Genomic DNA, 26673 nt, shown 5'->3' with positions numbered 1-26673 from the left:
CCACATATGGTGCGGCCCTCCTTGGAGATGATAATGGCTAACATGTTTTTAGATGTACTGTGTGCATCTTGTCTGTATTATGTCATTTAATGCAATTCAGTTGATAGATATTACTATCATTACCCATTTTATAGTTGAACAGACTGAGGCACAGAGAGGTTCAGAAGCTTGCCCAAGTCACAGAGCCGGTAAGAGGTAGACATATGAATACCAATTATATGCAAGCCAACCTTGGAATCTGCATTTCCAACGGACCTCTGTGACTGAGCTCCTTCTGTGGTTCTGGACCTCTACTCTCTCCCAGAGTGACCCCATCCAACCCTGTGGCTTTAATATTGTCTGTGCCCCGGCCACACTTTGTAACTCTGGCCCCGACTGCTTCCCTGAGCTCCTGACTCATTCGTCTAACTACCCACTACACATCTTCTCCTGGGTCTCTTGAACTTAACCCTTCCAAAACTGAATTTATGGTCTGCCTCCATGACCCTAGTCCCAAGCCTGTTTGTCCCTCAGTGTCCCCTCTTCAGCAATGGCATCAGGTATTATGACATGTCCGGATGTGAGATGGATTTGCTTGGATTAGATTAATAGCATGCTATTTTTTCTTTTTCTAACTATTGCCTTATCTAACCTTCTCTTACTAAATTTTGATGAACCCAGGCAAGGACCATGATTTATACACCTTTGCATTCCTACCATCTAGTATAGAAGGGGTTCAGTCTGTTCTTGTTGAATGAAGGGGAGGGAGGAATGTTTTCTGCGGATCGTATCTATTTCTACTCCAGGGAATTTCACTGCTACTACTTAATTTCTCCAGTTGTTTTTCTAAGGATATTTTCCAAACTTCTGTAAATGGTCATTTTTCTTTTCCCCAGTGTGCTAACCTAAGGGATTTTTATTACAGTGTGTTAATGAAACAACTCCAGGTTTCAGAAAAGCAATTTCTCTTCACTTTGGCATTCTCATACTTGGATTTATGTGGAAAGAAATACTTAATAATGAGGAAAAACCTGTTTAGAAATAGTAGTGTAAATCATTCAGCAGCAGAGAAAAGTGATATATAAGCCATATAATTAGCAATCACTGTTTCATATTTATTTTTTCTGGGCTGAAGTTCAGTTCCTCCTTGAAAAACTGAAACAAATAATAAACCTTATGCATACCCACCAGCACATATGTGTTGGTACACACAACACACACATATACACGCACACACAGGACCCATGAATAGACATTCGTCATCATTCAAGGGTATTCTGTTAACATTTTTCTCAAAAATTATCAAAATAACTTTTAATAGTCTCAAGTCAAACTTCAACTCATTAGTAGCTAAATTTTCCTTTTTATTTATTTATTTATTTAAACAATTTTAATATTTTATTTATTTATTTTTTCGAGAGAGTGGAAGGGAAGGAGAAAGAGTGGGAGAGAAACATCAGTGTCTGGTTGCCTCTTATGTGTCCCCTGCTGGGAACTGGCCTGCAACCCAGGCATGTGCCCTGACTGGGAATCGAACCGCAATACTTTGGTTCGCAGGCCCGTGCTCAATCCACTGAGCTATGCCAGCCAGGGCCTCCTTTTTATTTTTGTTGCTTTGTTTTCTAAAATATGAAATTCTTTTCAGATGAGTGTATATAAACTGATAAAGAAACAATTCACGGATTGCACACCTTCAATGAATGTTCAAAGCCATAGATTTATTTCAATCTCAGAGTTTATTAGATAAAATTGACAAGGTAGTCGAGAGATGGGAATGTGGACTCAGCTCTGTCTGGGACAAATTCTCAGTTTGGTAGTTGGGGTACTGGACCTATTCTCTCCCTCCTCTTTAAGACATTAAAGGAAGGCCTCTTACAAAGATTGTGTGGGAATAAAATGAGATAATATCTGAAAGTGTTTTCAAATTACAGAACTAGAAAAATTAAGTGGTGGTCTTATACTTACGATAATTGAAATAATAAGAAAAATAAGTTTTTTAAAAATCATGCCGAATGCATCAAAATGGCTGTGCTTTTTATGCAGAAAATGGATAAGATCCCACATTAGAAGTTTAGTTGATTCAGTATTCAGAGAATGAGCTTGGCTTTTCCATGTACAGAAATGTGGCATTTTTAAAAGGTGCCCTAAGTGGAATATACTAATGTATTCTTAAGGTTTTCATACATTAATGGGGATCCATTAAATGATTATCCTCCCACTGGATTTTTTGAATTTTCTGTAAAACTAGCAATTACAGCAATTCCACGAAGAGAGTACATTTTAAGATTCTTTGCTGCTCTAAATTAAAGTTTGGCCGATTCCGTGGATCAGTCAGATTCTGTGAATCAATCACATTCCCATATTGTTTTCCTCATTGTCCATTTTTATTGTTTTCCTCCTGGATGAAAGAAGAAACAACAGTAAGTGTAGAATCTTGTAGCCAAGCTAGGTGAATTTAAAGAATTCTATGGTCACAATGAAAATTTCCAAGTGAAGGAGTCACAAAACCTTCCCAGACTTTGCAGTGTACCTTTGATTTAAACAAAAAAGACCCATTTTTAGGAAATACAGTCTTTAGTCTCCTTTAAAATTGGGATAACTATACTATATATTAAAACACAAGTGGTGATATTTTTTAAAGCACAGACCACTCAACTCAAGAGCTGTGAGACTATCTTCATTCAGAGCATCTGTGCATCTGCAGACATGAAGGGGCGGAGACAGAGTTTTGTGTGTGTGAATTACATTTCTATGTGTCCCACACAGGTATTGCTACCTATGAGCTCCTGCCCCTGGCTACTTGGCTCCGAGCACCTTGTTCAGGAAAGGCTGAATGTAATACATTACTGAACAGAAAAGCAGTTTGTGCAGAGAGACACAGCACCGATTGTCATGTCTTCAGTGGTTAGCGGCTTGTCCATTTTCTGGATGGTCCCCTCATTCGCAGTAACTTGCCGTGTTGGCTCCAAGAGTCAGTTCAGCAACAGTCACTTCCTGCTTCACAGGACCCCCAGCTTACCCCCCGGGCCAGGACTGACTGTTCACCTTTCACTGGCCATATTCATGACTCACACAAATATTGGTGTGTGCTTCCTCTCAGGTGCTGTGCTGGGCCCGGAGGAATCGACCATGAATAACACAAACATTCCCTGTCCTCTTGGGGCTTATAGTCAGGGGCCTGCTTGTTCTAAGCTTGAAGGTAAAACCCCATTTAAGCCAGAACTACCAGAAAGTTTGATTTTTTCAGAGCAATATCAGAGGATACCCCCCACCATAGTGGATTTGGGTCCTGACTCTCTTCCCTGTGGGAAATTTAGCATCACCAGAGTCCTAAGAACATTGTAGTCGACACCAGTTTGATTTTTATAATATCTCAAGGAGTTCTTATGAATTAAGTACAGCATTTATAAGCCCAGCAAGAAGACACTGAATGAAAATACAAGAAATGAATTATAACTGAACATCATCTACAACTGAAAAATAATTTCCTGTAGCACAGAAGCCTAAAGTTGAGCTTCTACTTCTGTCAGCTGTATAAAAATATTGAATTGTTTCCAAATAGTACTATAAGGAAAATTCAACCACAAAGGTCCAGTGTATCTGTGAATATTCTCTTTTTTTAATTGTCCAAGTACAGTTATCTCCATTTACACCCTACCACACCCTCCCTGCCTCACCAATATCCACCTCCCACCCTTGAACCCACCCCCCTTTGACTTTGTGTGTCCTTCACACATGTTCCTTGATGGCCTCCCCATTATCTCTCTGCCCCCTCCTCTCTGGTTACTGTCAGATTGTTTTTTATTTCAGTGTCTCTGGTTGTATTTTGCTTGCTTGTTTGTTTTGTTGATTAACTATAAAAGTTTAAATGGCATGTAGTCTGGAAAGCTTTGTGTAAGAAAGAGGTGGATAAACCGTCAGCCACTGGGTTAATTCCACTGGTTTGGCTCACTGTTTTCTCATCTTTATTCTCCTTCCTTCCAGCCTTCTGCCTGGAAAATGGTGATGTCCTTTTGGCCAGAGTCATAGGCCAAAATCTGTTGGGTGGTTATCAGGGGGGAATACCTAGATTATTTCCCCATCTAAATTGTGTGCTGATAAAAAGTCCATGGGAGGCAAAGGCTTGGGGCCCTTTAAAAATGCTTTGCCTGTGTTCCTTCTGACTAGTGTTTTTGGATTATTAAGATATGTTGCCACAAGTGGGATTTCTGGGTCAAGAGGCAGTTTTCTGGGTCAAAAAATTTTTAATTTTTTTAGAAAGAATATGTGCACCCACCTCTATGTACATAGCAGCATGATTTACAGTAGCCAAGGTCTGGAAACAGCTCAAGTGCCCAATCAGTAGATGAGTAGATTAAAAAGCTGCAATACATTTACACAATGGAATACTACATAGCAGTAAAAAAGAAGAAATAACTCTTACCTTTTGTGACAGCATGGATGGACCTGGAGAGTATTATGCTAAGTGAAATAAACCAGTTAGAGAAAGACAAATACCATGTGATCTCACTCATGTGAAATCTAATGAACAAAATAAAGTGATGAACGACATAAAGCCAGAGGAACGAATGCATAGAAAAAACAAATGGACCTCAGCGGGGAAGGGGAATGGGGAGGACTGCAAGAGATCTGCCAAAGATCGTGTGTGTGTGTGTGTGTGTGTGTGTGTGTGTGTGTGATCTCCCATGTACAGACAACAGTGTGGTAAAGGCTGCCAGAGTGGTGGGCTTAATGGAGGAGGGAAGGTAGGGTGGGGAAATGGAGAACATATGAAATAGTGTCAACAATAGAAAATAAAAAAGCCAGGTTTATGAAAAAGAAAATGCTTTACCTGATTCTGAGCCAGGTTTAAATCTCACATGTCTTAAATCCCTCCATCTGCACCACCACCAGCTTCCCTTGGCCTGGATAACTGAGAGCATCTCTCCCTCACTCTGCTTTCTCAGTAACTCTCCCTTAGCATCCATCTCCCACAAAGCAGCCAGCGCAATCTTGGCAAACTCAAACCCAAATCCAAATGACTTCTTTGTGTTCCTAGGTTAAATTCAAACTGTCTTGTGGAAAAGTGCACACTCTGGCCCCTGTTCACCTTTCAACCTCTTCTGATGCCAATTTCACAGTTAATACATTCCAGCCACTCTGCTCTTCTTTCTGTCCCCCAAACACAGGCCATGCCAATCAACTTCCCAAATTAGGGCCTTTGCACCTGGAACCTCATCCCATGCTCTTACCTCTCTGGGTCCTTCTTCACATCTTAGCTCACAGCTCTCCTCCTCAGAGAGACCTTATCTTGACCTCTAGTGTGTACCCCTACCCCATAAGACTTTTTTCCACTACTTTGTTATCTTCAGAACACTCATCACTATCTGAATTCTCCCCCCCCCTTTTAACTTTTTGCCTATTTTTAAAAACATTTTGTAAAGGCCATTGATATCTCTTCAGATCACAGCAGGCTCTTCGGTGCCTGGCACACAGTGGGACATTTGTTGAATGAACACATTCACATATAGTGGCTCAACTTACTGTGGGAAAACACCCCAAACTTAAACTCTGTACAAGCTCATATGTTCTAAGTTACAACTCAGTTGAAACCACAGGGAGACTTGGATATACTTTTCAATTTAGTTTCTTTTTTTCTGTTTCAGTCCTCCTTAATAAATAGTGACATTATCTTTGTGAAGTTGCATGCCCCGTGGGAAGTGCTTGGAAGATATGCAGAACAAATGAATGTAAGAATGCCCTTCAGGTAGGTGTACACGTATTTTCCTCACTCTGTCTGCTGCTTCAGTATAAACCTACTGTGCTCCTCTCAGGACAGATATAACTGAAATATAGACTGGAATGCTCTTAGAGAAGAAAACCCATCAGATGTTTAGGAAGGGCCATGGGTCTTCATAGCCAATAATGATTTCATGGCTTTTGAGAAAATTCCTGGCTAATCCATTTCTTAGCAATTGAATATGTCAAGTGTCTGTGAAGAGAATTTTCTGAGTGGCATTTCCATTTCCAAAGTGCCATGTTTGGAAGGCTTTGTACGGCTGCTTTGATGAGTCGGGTTCTGGGCATCAGGGGTGCTTGGTGAAGTTCATGGTCCTTCCTGACAGGTTCCTTTCAGGGAAAAAAAAAACACATTAAAATCTGCTTCCGTAGGAACAAGCTCAAGAAATTTCATTAAAATGTTCTCTATGTTTTTAAATAACCATTTTTTTTTAATTTTAGAAAGTCAGTTTGTAAATACTGTGCAACCACAGGCATTGTTATGAATTTCAAGAGAAAATATTTTGTGTGGATGGCTTAGCTATTTAAAGGGATTAATTTACCTTCATCCCACAGTGAATATTCTTCTTTTCCCTGTAGGATAAGGAAAAGTGATTTTCCTTTGCTAGATAGAAATAAAATAAAGCACTAAACTTGAAAGTATAAATGCCCAGATGTGTAGGAAGTCCATAATGGAACCTTGTAAAGGAGACAGAGGGTTTCAGGACCAAGGACAGTTCCAGAGGGACTAAATCATTACATACTTCTGGTGTGTAGTTGGCCACTGAGACCAAGTCAGCCAACAGGAACTAGGCAAACTGGTGCCAGTTCTAAAATGTACCTCTTAATTTAGCTGTGGAAAGTAAGAGAGACGAAGAACCCGCTATATTCATAGAGACAGAGAGGAACTAGGGACACATTTAGGGAAGGGCAATTTCCATTTATAGTCCTGTAATATGTCTCCCTGGTGTATGTTCTTTTCTTTGTTGGCCATTATATTCTAATGTTAAGTCCATAGAGGCTTGGATTTCTAGCATCTGTTTGCCTTGAGGCAGAATTCTCAAAGGACTTGAGATAAACATAGCTCTAATCTTTGGATTTATTTTTGTATTTTAAAAAGACTATCAAAGATATGATCATATAATACAAGTACAACACAGTAGATGCCACTAAATGATAGCTAAAGCCAAAATTCAGAATTTTCTTAATTGAGCCTCTTGAATATAAATAAAGTTCAAAAATTAGCTGTAACCATCTGAGATATTCATGTCTGTTGAAAAAGACTAATTGTTTCTAGGTCTTTTTCAAAATAGAAATAAATCTAATCATCAAAGAGTAATAAGTATGCTCATTTAAGAGAAATAATGCCTACTAAGTTCCTACTGTATAAAAGTCCTGAACACTATATATACTTCCAAACTAATAAAATGCTTTAAAATGTAAAAAACTAAAAAAAAAAATGTTGCAAAGGAAATCTGAGAACCCAAGGATGGATGGATGGATGGATATATATATATATATATATATATATATATATATATGATCACTATAAGAGAGAAGGATTATCTAATTAGTTTCCATTGAAAATTACTACACTGTAATTATAATTAAAGCCAATTATTTATCAATGCTATAACTATCTAGTATGGAATAATACTATATGATACATAAGGACAACTACAAAATATGCTTAGATAGTGTCGTATATCAGACCAACATCTACTAGCCAATGAAGCCAAAAGTCCACCTTTCAGTACAAGCAAGGCAGTGAAACTTAGCGAAATTGATACTCCCTCCCCAACAGAAATCACAAAACCTTCTGGAAGAACACCTGTCAGGAGCCAAGAACCCAAGCAGACTGTGGAAACCTGAGCATTGTTAGCCCAGAGCAAGTTCCCTTAGTTCCCGGCAGGATTTCCTGTCTGGGGGACCCAGCCACGTCCTAGGCACTTCCATGTGCTCCTTCCCTAGCAGAAGAGCGCTGCCTGTGAGCAGCATTAATCCTTTCCTGGTGTGGCAGTAAGAGAATGTGAGCCAAGCAATAGAATGAAAACCATAAATAATGAATGATAATCTTTTTAGATGTAGGAATTCCTGTGGCACAACAATTTTGGGAGAAAACACTATTAATGTGTGGACACGAACAGGCCTCATTAATAATTGATGTGATTCGACCTGAGCATGGTTTTACTTGATTCAACTAAATGCAGTTAAAATTTATGCTCTCATCTTGTCCAACATTTCAGACAAATATCTCTAGCTGGAGGAAATATGCATTTCCCAGAGAGGAACTGCCCTGCCATATCATTTCAACAAAGTGTGCAAACATCAGTTTGCCTGAGTGTGAATGGCCGGAATAATCTTATCTGCATCTATTGTTTTCTGCAGACCACACTTCTGAACCCCAGGTTTAGAGTCCTACGGCATTTAAAAGGAAGTTGAGGAATAGGTTTCTTGTGGGGAATTGCCAGTGAAACCTGTTTCTTAAACACGTATATGTCCATCAGTGTGAGGTTTTCCTTGAATAGACTATTTTAGAGCATTTTCAGGTTTACAGAAAATCGAGTAGATAGAACAGAGTATTTCCATATATCTACCCCCTCTTACCCTGTGCAGTTTCCTTATTATCTTGAAGTAGCATGGTATATTTCTTACAAATGATGGACCGGTATTAATACATCATTATTAACTAAAGACCATAAATGACCTTGGGGTTCACTTTTCCTGTGTACAGTCCTATGGGTTTTGGTGAATGTGTATGTCCTGTATGTAGCATTAAGGTATTCCATAGAGTAGTTTCACTGCCCTACAGATCCCCTGGGCTCCACCTGTTCATCCCTCCCCCACCCCCCCACCGCAGCCCTTATCCCTGGCAGCCGATCTTTTTATCATCTCTACAGGTTTGCCTGTGAATGACATGGACATGTTTTTAAGTTTTCACAGACATGAGAAATAGTTTGGGGGGTATAAACTTTCCATTTTTCAAAAGTGAGATAGCTCAGTAACAGCCCAGAATACATACGAACTCCCTCTGTTTCATGACTGCTCCATTAGCTAAAGCCCAAAATATGGAAAGAGAGATGGCATTTTAATAAAGCAGCCACTATATGTGCTCTTCATTCCAACTGTACACAGAATTTTCATTGGTAATATTTAAACAATGCAGATACATAAAAGTATGGCATATTCTTATTAGGTTCAATTTAGTAAAAGTATTTTCCTGGATTCCTTGGTTTACCTTGTTAATTCACCTATAACCAGGGCCGCGGGTTAGGCAGCATAGTTATTTCCAGCTGTGTGTTGTTGATGCTGACTAGTTAGTGTTCTTCCCGTTCTGGTTGTAAAATATCTATATTTTCCTGTTACCTGTGCTTATATCAAATGAGAGAAGGATTCTGTACATTTAAAATGCTATGTGAATATTAATTAGTATAATACTGGTCCATTAAGTTACATACATCAACAGCAGGCTGGAAGCCCATCTCTGCATCCCTGAGAAAAAGGTGATCTCAGCTGAATTTACACCAATACCAGTTTCTCCAAATCACTGCCCTGTACAGGCTTTGTAGACCAGTGACAACCATAAAAAAAACTATGGTGATGAGGAGAGAGAGGAGTATCCATGGAAAATGTTTCGTAAGATTTCATGACTCAAAAGCGCATGCCCTGTGTTCCCACTACATTCCTCACTGTTAATCTCTTTTTAGTTTTTTCTTCTTCACCTCTTACAGGCTTCTATCTTCAATCTCCTTTCCTTCCTTGCTAGTTCAAACTGTAACTGACGATGGGTTTTCTTCTCGACTGGCTTCATTTTTGCTGTTCTTCCAGGAGAAAAATCTATTACCTGCCCCGCCGGTACAAGTTCATGAGCAGGTTAGTAGCATGCTCTGTCCTGGTAGTGCTTGTCTGGTCTGTTGCCTTGCGTGCTCCAACAATGACAAAGAGAGGGACCTTTGTCACCTGGGAAAGCTGGCTGCTCTGCACATTCCAAAAATAGCCATTTCGGCTGAAAACAAAAAATCAAAGATGAAAATGTCCATCCATCTCAGAGTGTTTCCTCTGAGTTATCTACACTTGGGAGAACACGGTTCGTCTGTGGGGGTGTTTGTTTTTGTTTGTTTGTTTGTTTAAGGCCATTCTGTTAGATAAATCACCAAACATCACAGCTGTACAGAGCATTTTGGCCTGAATGTTATTTTTTCCCCCACAGAAATTCCTCTGTCCTCTATATCTTGAAATGTTGACGTGCAGACAGTCAGCCTCTCAGAAAGCTGATGGCTGCCAGGTGCCCCCATGGCTGGGGGCCTCCTTATTGTCAGTAGTTTGTTAATAAAGTACGTAGGTGTATTACCTCGCCACCTGCCCCCCGCTCTCCCCAAAGAAAACAGAATCCACTGGATGAAGATTGCCCTTACAGTGTGTCTTTCCAAAGCTTGTTTTTATTGTTTGTTGAGAAGCCAGGAAGGAAAGGGAAGCATTCATGATATTCTTTGAAACGCTACTTTTATTTTCATTAAGAAAAATTTTTGATGGCAGTTTACATTCAATGTAATTTTGTATTAGTTTCAGGTGGACAGCATAGTGCTTAGACAATCATGTACTTTTACAAAGTGTTTCCTCTGATACTTCAAGTCTGTTATGATCATTAGCCATGTAATTTTAAAATTTAATTGGTCTTATGTGACCATTCATCCTGAGCGGAGCTGATGCTTAAACTTGGAAACCACTGCATCTCCCTGAAAGTCCTATACTTAATTCAGTACTGTGGGATTTAGGATTCAAGGTCACCCTATTGTGCTCTGCAGGGTGACAAGTAAGATGATTGATAATTTCAGTGGGGCCACTCGAGTGCACATACACCAAACAGAGCGTGGTACAAGAACGGGCATCCGAGGAAATGAAATGTGGTTTCCCAGGATTCCCCTGTGCAGCAGGCTTGTCAGCAGGTCTTTTCCGTGGGCAGTAGCTGTCACATTTGGATTCACCACAAATAGATTAGTCCCTTGTGACACATCATAGATATTCCGTAAAAGCCTGGTGCGATTTGTAAGCCTGTGTCAGTAGTTCTCAAACTTCAGGCAGCCTCGGAATCACCTGGGGGACCCGGGCCTCATTCCCAGAGTGGATGGCTCAGTAGTTCCACTGTGAGGATGGAGAATTTTCATTTCTAACAGGTTCCCAAGTGAGGCTAATGCTGCTGGTTCTGAAACTCACTTTGCAAACTACTGGTCAGCATGTTAGGCCCATCTCTACCTTCTCATTAAATTAAGCATTTGTCTGACTGTGGATGGAGTGAATTAAAACCCAAATTAAGTAAAACCTGAAGGAAACACAACAGAGAGAATATTCTCCCAACTTCCATGGCACAGTGGAAATATATGATCTGTACATATTATTGAATTCCGACCTGTTAAATGCAATACATCCCAGAAGTTTAATGGAATGGGGAGTGGGGAGAATGCTTACTCTTACCCAAATTTTCCAAGCAGCCTTTATTAAATATTAAACATAAAGCCTATCTTTAAATAGGCACTAAAAGACTTTGGGCAAGTTTCTTCACGTCTTCGAGTCTTAATTTTCCACATTTGTAAAAAATGAGGATACCTATTCCCACCATGCAGGGTTGATATGAGGTCAGTGGCTAGGATGTAGTAGATCTTCAATAAATAGTATCAATGATTATTTTATGTAGTATTTGTAATAATAACCTTAGGTCTTTTTATACCTCACATTCCCTTTCTGCCTCTCTCGTTACCCATCTCCTCTCTACTCTCCATTCTATTACCCCATAGTGACTAGTCCACCAACTGTTCTGATTTTTGTCATTTTTATCCACTTAATCTTCCCTGTCCAGGCCTTGTCCACTTCTCACACAGTAACCTAATTTAAAACCAAGGGTCATTCTGGGTGATGTTCCCCCTCCTGTCATCAGTCTCTCAGATTCTACAGCTGCTGCCCTAGAAATACCTTGGAATCCATACACTATTCTGCATTCCCACTGCCATTGCCTTAGCTAAGCTCTCATTGCCTCATGCCCATTTTACATCAATTTATCTTCCTCCTCTGTTCTCACTGCCTCCCATACTCTCCTCTGGTCATCTCCCTAAGTAGAAAATCTGATCATGTCACTTGTTGGTTTCACCATAGCAGGAAAATAAAGTTAAAAGTCTTTGGCTTTAAACACGGCCTTTATGAATTGTCTTCACCCATCTCTCCCCTCCCATAACTCTTTGTACCATCCACATTGAACCACTTATGGCTTCCAAACACCTTATATTTACTTGGGTTTATGTGCCTTTGCATTCAGTGGTCCTTTGGGGAGGTTCTTTCCCATCTTGTTTACCAAGGTCGTGCCCACTCTGTCCTTAGAACTCAGTGCACATGGTTGGGCATCTTGACCAGGATAAATGATGCCCTTTCTCAGTTCTCCCACTGGCACCTATGCCCCCATCAGCCTGTGCTACAATCTATGTAGATGCCCTTCTTTCCACCCAGATGGTATATAAAGGCAAGGATTGCTCATCTAACGCTATACCCTAGCACACAGTAGGTGGAATGAGTAAATGAATGAATCTCCATACACATCTGTGAGGATTGGAGTCGGGGAAAAGCAGTGCTCAAAGAAAAGCATACAAAGACCAGGTCTGCCTGAAGTGTCAGATTTAGGTTCGAAACATTTGCTATCACTCTGGGCAATGAGGGCTTGAAAGAAAAAATTGATAAAAGGAGCCACGTTCTCTGATGGTTGGGTAGGACATCAAGTCCTGAAGGCCTGCAAAACTGATGGCAAAACAGTTGAAGCTAGAGGTAAAGCTAGAGCATACAACTTGGGGGCCAAAGGCATGGATGTAATGACTTTAGCCAGAGGAGTGGATAGAATGTCCCAGGGCAGGAGGCAGAGAGGGAGGAGGAGAGGGCCAGTGACCGCTACATTCCTTAGAAACTCTACATTAAGGAGACAGGAAGAAAGGGGAAGAGCATGAAAAAGAACAATTTAAGAAGTAGGAGGAGAACTAAGGGAGGGCAGTGTCAGGAATGAGTAGCTGCAAGAATGGTTGCTCTCCAGCTACTGATGAAGGCTAAGAGCTGAGAATCAGTTTTTGGTTACCACGGTAACCACCATGCTAGCAGTCTCCAGGGAGTGGTGGTTCCCACATTTTAGCATGCATCAGGATCGCCTGCAGGGCTTTTGTCTATTCAGGTTACTGGGTCTATTCCCAGGGTCTCTGAGATGAGGCTCAATAATGTGCTTCTCCAACAAGATCCCAAATGATGCTCATATTGCTGGTCTAGGATGACAGTTTTAGACTGATGGCCACCAAGTGGAGGGTAATGGGAACCCAACTACAGCTGGTGGGGAGCAGACGAGGTCTGGATGAATTAGAAGCATTGAGGGTTACTACTATCTTGATGAGTTTTATGGCAGAGGAAAGGAGAAAGAGGGGGTGGGATTTAGAACAGGAGCCTAGAGGAGAGAAGCAGAGGGCTGTGTCCAGCTGCATACTCTCCATGTGTGTAGAGGGGGAGTTTGGGGTGAATAAGAGCTTGGAAAATCCTTGTTTCTAGAACTGGAAGAATAACTTCCTAAACACTGATCTCTGGCCTGGAAAAGTTGATGCTACTTTGAATGCACAATTGACAACCACAGACGAATTGAGGCATTAGATGGCTCTAGGAGATTCTGGAGGTTGGGGAGGGATCCTCTAACTACAGTGTTATGACACTTGGATTCAGAATGGCCTCCTAGGGTACATTTTATTGCTTACCACGTAGAATTAAATTTTGGATATCCCTGTGGCGGCGTAACTTGGTGAAACCCAGTATCTGGTGTAAATTTTAAAAAGAAGTTTGTTGAAATGTTTTGCATGTACTTGAACTCTTGCTTCACCCCTGATCAGGCCGATTTAGATGGTGAAGAGTGTCTGTCTCTTGTGGCCAGGTCCGATATTACAAACTGAAAGGCACATGTACCATTTGTTGTTCTGGTTGTACACCAGCGATGCAATATCAATTTCCAATACTCTCAAATTCTCACAGCATACCAAGTATGGATACTTAATTTAGCTTTTAGTTTCATCCATATAAATGATATCTCATTTCATTGATTCATGAAAGGATCCCTGAAATAAACCTATCTCCTTTAAGGATAAGACAGATGATATCATTAGAAAGTTTCTGAGCAGGCAGAGAAATATCTTTTCACAAATATCTTTATTTTAGAATGTCATATGACTCCCATAAAGCATACTTATGTAATTCAGACATATACTTTTGGAGTAAACGCTCCTTTTATTTTTCGTCCAGATACTTGGTCTATTAAGTGCTGTTCTGACTAATCTTGGGACAGACTTAACAGGCATCCTAAGTTACCTCTCCCATGAACAGAGGGAATTTATCATCTTTCTTCTGCCTTGCAGTTTTTGCCTTCACCAAATAGTACAAATGTAGTCTGTAAAACAGTGAATTACAAAGTAACCTGATTGTTGTGTGGCTTGTAGCTGATGCCTCATTACTACTCATTCCTTTCCCTCTGCTCCCTGCCACCCCCCCCCCCCACACACACACTGCCTGAGGTTATTCCATGCAACTGTTGGCAGAATGAACACTGGACTCCGCTGCATTATACATTCAGCACAGTTGTAATCTTGTCAGATGAGTATGCAGGCAAAATCACATTATGCCTTGTATATTTCCATCCCAGTTTTAAAAAATTAATATACGTTAATGTTCCAAAGCCTACATACCCTTCTATAAGGTATTTAGGTTGTGTCCCAATTAGTAGGCTTGTGACCTAAAAAGGAATCATATTAACTTCCAAAGATCCCTAACTTCTGTCCAAAGAGAGGCTGTAAGTACAGGGGCATTGGCTCTAAGAAGAGGAAAAAGAAATCCAAGCCTGCGGGTGTCTAACTGTTATCAGTCCAAGAAGGCTTCAGTAACTGCGGTATAGGGCTGTGAAGTCTTCATTAAAGGAAAGAAAAAAGGAAGGAAGAGAGAAAGAAAAAAGAACTCACTTGTATGTTCCCTGTGGGGCTATCATCCCCAAAAATGTAATCTAACTGCTCGAAACATGATGCTATTATTATCATATTCTGGTCTGGGGAAAAGCGGGTGTCCCTGAAGTAACCTGTTTCATTTCATTCAGCCTAATTAAGTTGTCATTAGAACAAACTCCCCCCTGGGTGGTTAGTGGCTCAAGGGAAAGGCCTTTGTCTTTTGCTCCTTTAGGGTATACCTGCGGCATCCAGGTTGGGGCTCTGCACACAGCAGGTAACTTATAAAGGCCTACTGATAGGTTAGCATGGGGGTAGTGAAGTCCTTTGCATGTGCCCTTTTCTGTCATCATCACCACTCCTAAGGTTAGGATTTCTCCCCTTTACAGCTGAGGGAACCGAGGGCCAAAGAGGCTCCAGCACAACTCTCCTAAGGCAGGTTTCCAAGGCACCTTGGGAAGGCCCAGCACAGCTGGGGGGCAAGTCCTTGCCCATTTGCTTATCTTGTGCTACCAGCTATTTCCAGCTACCCAGAACCTCACCTGCCATGAACCAGCATCCAAACTTACCATCACTTACTATAAAAGTTCTCACCTTTTAGTTCAGATATTAACTTGACAAGTTAAGGCCAGGAGCACCCAAGTAGATGATCCATCTTCTCTCTATTGATTTGCCTGTGTAGACTGTAAGAGGGCTTTTGCTAAGTAAGTGGCAGAAATGGAACAAAGTGACAATGAGTGAATCACATCTGTGCTAAAGCATTAAGCCAATGTTTTTTCTTTTCCCTATCAGTGGAGACTTTATTAAGTAAACCTCACTTCTACACTGAAGAGGCAAATTGGAATGCTTCCTGGTTTGTTGGTTTCTCAACCAATTTGTACCTAAGTGAATTTCAGGACTGCCCATTCAGGGAAGTTTAGTAGGTGCGAGATGGAAGCACAGACCTCAATATGTACAATAGAGGACCCTAGTGCTAGAATTTCCATTGAGAACTGTCTGCGTAAAAGTTCACTGTCATCATTTTCTTCATTCTAGATACTACCACTTAATTCAGCATTTCCTACATCCCAGGCATTGTGCAAACACTTGATATGCATTATCTTGTGCTGTCCCCACTGCTGCCTTATACAATGAGTATATTAGCTCGAGAGGTTTAGTTCCTTGCCCAGCATGGTGCTCACCAGCAGCCAGCTCTACAATTGGATGTGAACCTGCTTCTGGCTGATGCCCAAGTCTTACATTCTAGACGAAAGTTTATCCATTATGCATTGTGAAAAGGAAGGCTATTTATTAACTCACATTTGTTTAGAATGATTTAGCAAAAAAAAAACCAACACACCAGAATTTATTTATAAAAAATTGTGTATTCTTACATGTTTAAACTTCAGTCACCTTGAAAGTATTCTCCACTTCATGCAATACATCTATCAAGAAGGAGGACGTACAGATGGCTCACAGACATATGAAAAGATGCTCAGCATCACTAGCCATCAGAGAGATGCAATTAGAACCACAATGAGATATCACCTCACACCTGTCAGAATGGCCATCACAAACGAATCAATAAACAATAAGTGCTGATGAGGTTGTAGAGTAAAGGGAACCCTAGTGCACTATTGGTGGGAATGCAGACGGGTGCAGCCACTGTGGAAAACAGTATGGAATTTCCTCAGAAAACTAAAAGTGTAACTGCCTTTTGACCCAGTAATACCACTGTTGGGATTACACCCTAAGAATCCTAAGTCACCAGTTCAAAAGAACTTATGTACTCCTACATTCATAGCAGGGCCATTTGCAATAGCCAAGTGCTGGACACAGCCTAAGTGCCCATTAGTTAATGAGTGGATCCACTGTTCAAGACAGTTTTGAACTCATTGATTTTGATGCCTTTTAGTACTTCTGCTGAAGGCAATGTTTCACCTCTTCCACATTGGCAAAACATTTCCCCTTGAAGACTTTTTTCATCTGGGACAAAAAAAAAGTTACTCATGGTGAGATCTGATGAATAGGGAGAGTAGGACCCTGGAGAGTTATGCTGTCTTTGGTCAAAAACTGCTGAACACTCAGTATGGGCAGGTGTGCTCGTAAATCACCCATCATGAAATGGGCAAACTCGTTGAAAGAGTCTTTAAAAAAATTCACTGAACACTAAGCAGCCTCTCACAACAACACCAGCTGGTACATTGATGCAGATGGGTTCCTAGAACACTCACCTAGTGGGGGAAGCTTGTACTGTAGGGGCTCACCTTCCAGAAGATAATTCCCGTTTTTCTGGGGGGGGGGTCCCCACAAGTCACAATATGTAGTATCTAAAAAGAAGTTCAAAAGGATACTAAGGGTCAGTGGCAATGAAAGGCTTGTCCCTGACCACACTAACATACAATGGCAGAATGGGTAACCTAATGTGAGTACCACACTTTCCAGCCCAGTGGCTTTTGCACTTTGTGTTTCTTCTTTGCATGATAGAAGGGGACCCTCAGTGATATCTGAGTGGTACAGTTTGGGGATGGGAGTATGTTTGCAGGAGAACAGCCAGTTGTCCTTCAGCCACAGAGTGACGGACCCTCATTTTCAGAGCCACCTCACTGGCAGGTGGGGACAGCATGTGGAACATCAGCCCCAGCATTGGGAGCCAGACGAGCTGTGGCCAGGTCTCCAGGGAAGGTCACATCAAGATTGTTGTAGGAGGTCATTGATTTCCTGTTGCTGTCACAAACATATGCAGCCTGCAAACATGGCTGCATAAAACAACACACATTCCTCATCTCACAGTTCTGCAAGTCAGAATTCCAGGGAATGGGCACGTAACTGCTTTCTCTGCTCAGAGTCTTCCAAGGCTGAGATCAAGGTGTTGGTCAGAGTTTATTTCCAGACTCGATTCAGGTAGCTGGCACAGTTCAGTTCCGTGCGGTTGTAGGGCTGTGTCTTTACGGCTCCTGGGCAAAGGTCATTCTCATCTCCAGCCACCTGCCCTCCTGGCCCTCTTCATCTTCAAAGTCAACAATGGCTGGTTGAGTTCCTTTCACACTTCGAATCTCTCTGACCGCACCTTTGGCTTCATCTCTTCCATCTCCAGGTGGAGAAAGTTCCTTGCTTTTAAAGGGCTTATGGGATTAAACTGGGTCCACCTGAGTAATTCACATGCTCTCCCTAATTTTGGGTCTGTAACCTCACCCTCATCGGCAAAGTCTGCTCTGCCATGTCACATAACACTTTCCCAGGTCCTGAGGGTAGGGACGCGCACAGCTTTGGGGGTCCATTCTGCCAACCGGAAAGGGGCACGGACTGCTGACCGCGTTTGATTACTGGTTTCTGTCATTGTGAGGAGGACACAGCGTGGACCAGCATGCCTGGTAGCATGTGGATGATCTGTACTTGGACCCATGCTTCTGCTCAGGCCGCCCCAGGGAAGGCCAGACCACAACCCCAAGCCAGTGTCTCAGGGGGGTTAATCTTAAGATAGCTTTTGAATATCTTTCTTCCACGATAGTGTTTAAAAAGCCCAGTTCCTTAGTTTGCCATCACTTTCATATGGGCCTCCTCCGTCCTCAAGAAGTTTTTAATCACACTACTATCTCCCCAGTAGCTTCTCCAAAGCATTCCCAGCACACTGTCTTTTATAAACCTCCCCACAGCCCTGGAAGGTCACGGTGATTGTAATGGTGATGATGACACTCCCATTTAAAAACGCTTGGCAAATGAGGCTCCAAAAGGTGAGTGATTTGTGGAAGGTCACTCGGCAGATGAGCCACAGAGCCAGGATTTAGACATCCCCATCGCAAATGCCAACTTCTTTCCACGATACCAAACAGCTTCGCCTCCCTTCCCCTTCACTTCATCTTGCTCCTCCTCATTTTTCAATTAATCAGTCCTTTTCATTTCCTTGTGGTACTATCTCTTCAACCCCACGCTTCATTTAAGTTGCGGTGCTACAAGCTGGTTGCTGAAAGCTGCCATTTCATTTCCATAGAGTGTTTATGCCTTATTTTTCACAGCTTTATTTGTTGGTATCCACGCTGAGTCCTGTGCCCAGCTGCATTTAATTCACAGCCACGGCACGCAGAGCCCAGATTCTATGGGAATGTGGGTTTTGCACAGTGCAATCCAGTCAGTGCCACAGACTGGAGACGTGTGGGAGGTAAAAACTCTATTATGAAAACCCTCTGAGCCAATGTCCTCTTTTTTTTTTTAATTGAGGGAAAATTTTGTATGTAACATATTAGTTTCAGGTGTATGACATTATAATTTGACATTTGCATACACTACAAAGGGATCAGCACCGTAAGTCTAGTTACCATCCATCACCATACAATGTCCTCTTTCTTGAATGAGTTTTAAGGCAATCAGATAAAATAAAGCTGAAGGCCATGGGGAAAGCCACCAGCTTAGACTAAGAAAGTCTGATTTGATTCCATTTAAGGACTAAATCATTGAACTTGGGCAGGTGATGGATGCCAATGAAGCACAAGTAACTTTGAATTGAAGAGAAAATAAGACCACAATGTAAAGAGGCAAGCTGATTGCTCAGATTTTTAAAAATATTTTTTAAATATATTTTATTGATTATGCCATTACAGTTGTCCTATTTTCCCCCTTCATTCCCCTCCACTCTGCACACCCCCTCCCCCACCATTCCCCCCTTTAGTTTATGACCACATGTCTCATGTGCTTTAGATTCTGCATTTCCCCTACTGTTCTTGCCCTCCCCCCTATTTTCTACCTACCGTCTATGCTACTTATTTTCTGTACCTTCTCCCCCCTCCTCCTTCTCCCACTCCCCTGTTGCTAACCCTCCATGTGATCTTCATTTCTATGGTTTGCTCCCGATCTAGCTGTCCTCTTAGTTTGCTTTTGTTTTAGGTGTGGTTGTTAATAACTGTGAGTTTGCTGTCTTTTCTTATTTTTGAAAAGAAAAAAAAGATAGTAATGATAGCCAGTGCTGATTGTACACAACCCACAGTTCTAGAGACTTTGTATATGTATCAGTTAATCATCACAACCCTGTGAGTTTATCATTATCATGCCCATTTTACAGATAAGGAACTTGATACAAAGAAAAGTTAAATAACTTGCCCAAGGTCGCACTGCTGATATTTACAGAGCCAGGATTTGAATCTGAGCAGTGCAGCTGCCGGTCCTCTGTCATACTGCTTCCCTGAAACTCATCCTTCACTAGGTTTTAAGAATTTTTTAAGAGCTAGTGGTGGGGAGTGGGGACCAGGAAGATGGAGGAGATGGGAGCTTTTTTTCCATTGTGAGGGCTCAAGGCCTTCCCAGTCTACTCTTCTCTTCTGACTACATGCCCCTGGGGTAGACTCTTTACTTCTGTGTGCGTATGTGGTGGGGACTGGTCCTCTTTTGAGAGGAGGGGCCCAGAGCAGCTGAGAGGTTCTGTCCAGTTTGAACGTGCAGTGGTTCTGAAAAATGACAGCCACCACCAAGCGAGTGGCAGTCAGGTGAGGCTAAAACAACACTGAGAGCAAAAGAGGTGGTAGAAAAAAAGTTTGCTATTATTTTTCATTTTGGAGTTGTTAATATAAAATAATTTTTTCAGCTGGGTGTTTCACTGGAAAGGGTAAATTACCATGTAAATTTTTTTTAAAGTTGGAGAAAAGCAAACCACGCCCCTGTTCCATATGCTTTCAGTGAACAGATTTGGAAGGCATTTAGATATTTTCTTCTTCGGAGGGATCTGTCCCTTCTGTAGCCTTGACGTGACAAGTTCTATTAGCAGCTACCTCGATGGGGTGATTCCTAAAATCAGGAGTCCAAAATCTGCATTCTGGCCCTGGCTTTATTCACTGGTTGGGTGTTAGGGGCTAAATAATCATCCCTTTCCACCATGGATCGCTTCTGGTCTGTGTAAAATGAATATGGTACCTGTTCAGTCTGCCTCACAGAGATGCTATTTGACATATGTTCTTGGGGAAAAAAAAAACCTATTCTGCGGTATAGATACTGGAGTAGCATAATCATTTTCAAGTCTGCTGTGGTTTCGCCCCTGCCGGTGGGAGCTGTGAGTGATTGAGGATCTTGTCACCTGGAAGCCAGATGTTTTCATCAGCAGAAGTCAAAGGGGTTGGGAGGTAGCCACTGGGACACTGGCTTGAAAAGCACATTTAAGGCACTTCTGTTCTCCTTGTCTCGACATCATGTGAGCTGTGGCCAGAATACATGCATGTCAAGATGCCCCAGCAGCATGAGAACCGTGTGGTCAGTGTAAAAGGAGAGATGTGAAAACGAAGGAGTCTGGAGTCTGCTGTCTGCTGGGAGGGGTGGGGAGGGTGTGAGGGGCAGGAAGCAAGCCATAACACCAGGCCGTCTGCACAGTCCGCCCACGGGGATGGGCTGACAGCCCCTCTGCCTGGAGTTAATATGGCCCAGCTCTTCCCTAAACAAGGGAAAATGAAATTTTCCAAGCACAGAATGAGTTTCTAGAACGTGCAGAATATACTAAGTTAAGGTCTCTGCTTCTGTTCTTGAGGGACTGTCACCTCCCTTTCCAGAGCCCCCCATTCTTGTTGTGACTCCTTGGTCCTTCACTGCTTCATGTGTAGCAGCAGTCTCGTAGACATCAAGACCCCGGGGTGAAATCGGAAAGCCACCAGAGTTGTGGCTCCCTCCTTCCCATCTGTAAACTGGGGCGCGGGTTTCAGAGGTGCAGAGAGAGTGCAGGGAGTGTGTGGTGTCGTCATTATGGCCCTGGGAATACTTCCCACCTGTGTTGCCGTGTATTGCTGACATTCTGTATCCTTTGGTTTTGCCTTTCATGTACCGCAGGATCGATAAACAAATAAGCAGGTTTCGGAGATGGTTACCGAAGAAGCCAATGAGGCTGGACAAGGAGACACTGCCAGACCTGGAGGAGAATGACTGCTACACTGCCCCTTTCAGCCAGCAAAGGATCCATCAGTGAGTGCTTCCGCGGAAAGCCCTTGTCCCACCAAGGACGAGCCATGGTGGGCGAGCCTTCTGCACGCCTTGGGCTCCCTGGCATGTGCAAGGAGTGACGTCATAGGGCCTTTCTCCCCGGAGGGTCTCGTCAGTGTTCATATCCCGTGTCTGTTAGTCAGGGTAAGGAAACTGCTCTAACCAACAGTGCGTACATCTTAGTGGCTTTGCACAATAGAACACATGTTCACATGTGTGTTAAAGGGTGGCCTTCTTCATGGTAATGCAGAAACCCAGATTCCTGCCTTGTGGCTCTGCCCATCCCCTGTTTTCTGAGGCCCCTGCAGGCTCCTTGGCACCCGCCAGTGGACAGAGAAGCTGGTGTGCACCTTTTCCTGTTGAAAAGGGGGTTGTTGGTTTGTTTGTTTTAAATCTTAATTCACGTCTCAGTTCCCCTTTCCTCAGCAACTGAGTTGCCCCAGGAAAAGCCACATGACCTGGCATCTGGCTTCCTGGCTCATCTATCAGACAAATCTCTGAACAATAAATAATCACTTTTGACATACAGGGGTGGGGGAGAAATTGGCTAAGAAACTGAGCCTTTGAGGACTTACAAAAGTCATAGAGAATTGACTCTGAAGCTTCTGAGATGACAGGAAGTCATGGCCCGATGGCAGGCTTGGTGGTAAGAGAGAAAAGCCTGCCAACAGTGGTAAACAACTAGGCAAAAACAGCCTTTCCAGGGCGGAGGGTAACCCAGGCCAGCCCAGACTCTCTCTCAGCCAAGCTTCAGGAATTCCTGGCTCTCCCTGTGCCAGTCAGAGAGACAGCCTCAGTAAAAATGACTTACCTAAGGGGAGGTAAGAGGTGATGGATTAAAAAAAAAAATAGATTGCTGACTTGGAGAAAAAAATAAACCAGATGGCAGTTAAGTTGCAGAGAGGGCGAGGTGGGGGCATGTTTTAGCAACAGAACATGAACGAAAGTCTCTGGACTTCTAGAGAGGAAAGGAGAGAAGAACAATTAAAACAGATGTTTGCGCATCCAAATAAATGATGCATAATGCAAGGGAAGCAATTCAGTAAGCCTCTGAGGTAACCAAACCCTAGATCCCACAGGTCAGAGTGAGGCCCACCCACCCACATTGTGTGAACACCTCAAGGGGTCATTGAAAAAGACAGGACACTCACAGCTCAGCCTCAGAGTCCTAGTTAAATTTCCCTTGGGACATAAGAACTCAGAGGGACTTCCTGTTAACTGGGAGATCAGGACCTACAGGTGTTCTCTTAAGAGAAAAAGACATGAAAACCGTGTTTCTGCTCTTACTTGAAACCCTCACCAGGCCTATGTTGTTCAACTTGGAGTTTCTTACACAAGTAATTGTTTGGTTTAAAATTCTTCTGGAGTAGAGTCTGACTCATACTCAGATTTTTCCCTCTGCTTCTCCCCTACCTGAGAGAGTACCTGGCACAGTGCTGGCTGGCTGGCTGGACGGATATACAAATAGGCAGATGGAGGGAGGGAGAGAGAGAAAGAGGAAGGGTGGAGGGAGGGAGGGATGAGTGAATTATATGGTGTATACTCTGGGATTTGTTTTACTTCAAAGACGTACTATAGGTAAATGGAAGAAGAATGAGATGGATGGTGGAAAAGATGGATGGAGAAATTAATGAAGTATATGGTGTGTGCACTGGGGTGTTGCTTTGTTTAAAAGGAATAAAGCTAAATGGAAGAGAAACTGGATAGATGGATAGGTGGATAGATGGATGAAGAATCAATGAAATCATGGTATGCGCCTGGGTTCTTGTTTCACTTCACAGATATATAGGTAAACGGAGGAAGGTTTCCTACTGCTCATCTTCACGCCGGTTCCATTTTTCTGATGTTCTTGTTTTAGGAAAAAATTTCTTAGCATATTCCTAAAAGCAAGAAGCTGGGTACCCCTCAGGATCTCTAGGTATTAGAATGGGGAATCATATCTTGATACATGTTTTAAAGTGTATGGTGGATGTAGATGATAGCCTGTGAAACAGTGGTGTTCAGCCATCTCGCTCACATACACGAGCAGCCTTTTCTGACGCATCCGGGTATTCATTCACCGAGTAACTGGTTCACTCAACAGTCACTAGTTTGGTGTCTACTTCTTGTCAGACAGTGGGCACAGAGAATATGCAGATACATTGTACACAATGTTGACCCCAGCATAGTAAAGATGGGAGACCATTTAAAATAATTTTAAACTGCGTAAGGGTGTGATTTAAAGACAGTTTAAATCTCACTCTATGCTCCAGATTTGTTAGGAGGTTGCTAAGAGATGAGGGTTGGTCAGAAGAAAAGGCTTGATATGGACCTTGAAAGGCCACACTTGTCCAGGTGGGGAACAGGGGGAACAAATCTCAAGAAGAGAGAATCATGGGAGAACAAAGGTCTGAGAGAGAATGGAGTGTTTGAAGAACTACAGGTAGTTTCTGTGGATGGAAATAGTGTGAAGCACTGGTATTAGTGCTTCAAAAAACAGAGTGATCAGTGGAAGACGAGCTTCCAAGGCAGGGGAACTGAGGGAAGAGCAGAGGGACAGCCAGAACGAAGGGAACCTAAGAACCAGACCTTACTGGGACCAAGAGGACAGTTTGATCATGCACTTGGGAGACAAAAAATTCAACAAGGTCTGGAATGCTGTGGGCAGTGGGGATTTCATTCTCTTTGAAAATTGTCCTGCTGCCCGACCACATCCCTTTAACCAACATGTGTATATGTAGGACTCGCAGAACACTGGCTCTCATGTTGGAAGCAAGTGTTAGGTGCGGTCGGAGAAACGTTTCCCTAAGCATGCAGTGGGAGCGATGTTAGTGGCTTTACAGTGATCTGAAGTAGGTGGTTAGTGAGCTTTGGGGGGTGTTCCAAATGCAATTCAAACTCCCATGTGATTTCCTGGTTTTGCAGAATGTTTGATACTGTGTTTGTCTAGGAATAGAGGAGAATAATAGGTGTCTGTGTATATAAATGCAGTAGAAAAAGACACAAAGAGAATCAGAAGTTTCGTAAAGAGTGATCAAGGTGGGAAAAGGCCTTAAAATCACTTTGCTCTCAGAATAAAAACCCAGCCTCCTAGGGAGCTCCCTCACTCCTGCCTGTACCCCGTGCCCCCCCCCCACCCATGTGCTTTGGCTCCACTGAGTTGCTTTGATCTCCTTAACTCAGGTGTCCGCCTGCCTCCTGTCTGCATGTGCCCTTCCCTGTGTCTGGAAGTCCCTGTCGCTTAGGCTCCCTTCCTCAGGTTTCATCTGAGATATTTCCTTCAGAAATTCTTCTGAGATTTGCAGCCCCCACCCCCAATTCTGGCTGATGTGCATTATGTCTTGGTAATATATGCTTTACTGTTGTAGCTCTTCATTAATAATACCATCAAGTTCAATTGCTTTCTCCTGGACTGTAAGTTCCTTGAAAGACTGTGTCTGCATCATCTTTGAATCCCATTGTTGGTGCTTAATAATGACTCGTTAAATGAACAAAACAAATGAATAGATAAAAATGAAAATAGAGGAACCATGTGTAAAGAATAAAGGTGATGTAAAGTTAGCTCACTGCACACTCACCTCAAACCAAACTGAAAACATCTTCCCCCCCAAACAGGCCCACATTCATTTTCCCCTATCCAGTGAATAGCACCAATATTTGTCCAGTCGCTGAAATGAGAGTCTGGAAGATATTCTAGGTACCTTCCTCACCTTCCCTTCCCGCATCTTATGTATCCCCAGGGGCTGATGGTTTTCATCCTAAATTTCTCTTTAATTCAGCAGCTTCTATCTGTCTTTCCCACCATCACCTCACTTGCAAAACCCAGAGATAATGTAATAGGTCCCCCTGGTTCTGTCCTCACCCGCCTCCAATCCATTCTTGCACGTGCAGGCAGAGGGACGTTTTCAAAATGTACATCCAATCCTGTCACTTCTCCCTGTTTAAAAACCTTAGAATAAATCTCAGAATTACTGAGATGACCAACAAGCCCTTGGATGGCCGGTAGGTCATCTCAGCAGTTCCCTCCTACTAATGCCTTTTCAGCTCTGCCTGCCTTCACTGCCTTCCACCTCTCCCTGCTGTTGTCCGACAGCCACAGCCTCTCCTGCGGTCCTTCGAGTGCTCCCTGCATCTCGGCATTTGCACGTGCTGTTTTTTCCCCTAGAATTCTTGTCTCATTCTTCCCATTCACCTAGTTTGCTTTCATTTGTCCTTCAAAATTATGCTCCAAAAACTCTTCCAAAGGAAGCCCTCCTCCCATCTTTCCAAAGAAAAGGTCTCCTTGCTATTCAGCTGCAAGTTTCTTTTAGCTGCATGTTTCTTGCATAACATTTTAATTATTTAGGTATTGCATGATTGATGCCTAACTCTCCAGCTAAACCTCAAACTCCATGGAGGCATGGGCCCTGTCTGCTTTTGCTCACAACTGTATTTCCAGTACCTAACGCAATGCTTGTCACACAATAGATGCTCAGCGCTTGTCTACTGAATGGATGAAGTAAGGATAAAAGTAAAAAAAAAAAAAGAAGCAGGAAATAATATAACCATATACCTTTATACTTTGAACTACATTGTATAAAAAACTTAAACTTGAGAATTGATTAAAAAACAAATAGCATTCTACTTGAATATATATCTGTGTTTCGGAAGCAATAAAAGCGAACCTGCAGGTACACCTCTCTCTAAGTCGGTATAGGACGTCAGTGGTCATTTTACCGTATCACCAAAGGTGGGCCTACAGATGGGAAAACTCTTACTAGATGCCAGACATGATTTTAAGTACTTGAATCCTCACAATGGCCTTATGAGAGAGGTGTTTCTACCATTCTACAGATGAGGCAGGCGAAGCACCAAGAGGGTGAGGAACTGCCGTGGGTCACGCAGCTGGGATGGCAGAGCTGCCTGAGCAACCCCAGACATCAGTGTTTCCACACTGTGGACGTTTATTATGTTCATATCAGTGTCCCCTGTGGGTCACTATGAGGAAAGAGGTGCAATGTCTCTGCTCCACTCAGTCTTTCAAGGCACTAGGCCA

The 26673-nt window shown here is 42.6% G+C and overlaps 1 protein-coding gene across 1 annotated transcript in view; it reads left to right on the top strand.

Annotated features, from left to right (window-relative positions):
* ANO4 (anoctamin 4) overlaps positions 1-26673 on the top strand; it is a 333135-nt gene that overhangs the window by 199901 nt on the left and 106561 nt on the right. The window contains exons 8-10 of the mRNA XM_053662056.1: positions 5625-5725; positions 9565-9609; positions 21510-21641. Coding sequence (XP_053518031.1) covers positions 5625-5725; positions 9565-9609; positions 21510-21641 — 278 coding nt within the window. The remainder of the gene's footprint in view (positions 1-5624; positions 5726-9564; positions 9610-21509; positions 21642-26673) is intronic.

The sequence above is a fragment of the Artibeus jamaicensis genome, unplaced genomic scaffold (genome assembly GCF_021234435.1).
Source record: "Artibeus jamaicensis isolate MK-2021 breed Jamaican fruit bat unplaced genomic scaffold, CSHL_Jam_final contig_233, whole genome shotgun sequence".
NCBI classification, from domain to species: domain Eukaryota; kingdom Metazoa; phylum Chordata; class Mammalia; order Chiroptera; family Phyllostomidae; genus Artibeus; species Artibeus jamaicensis.
The sequence above is the reverse complement of the archived record's forward strand: the minus strand, read 5'-3'. Positions and strand labels throughout refer to the sequence as shown.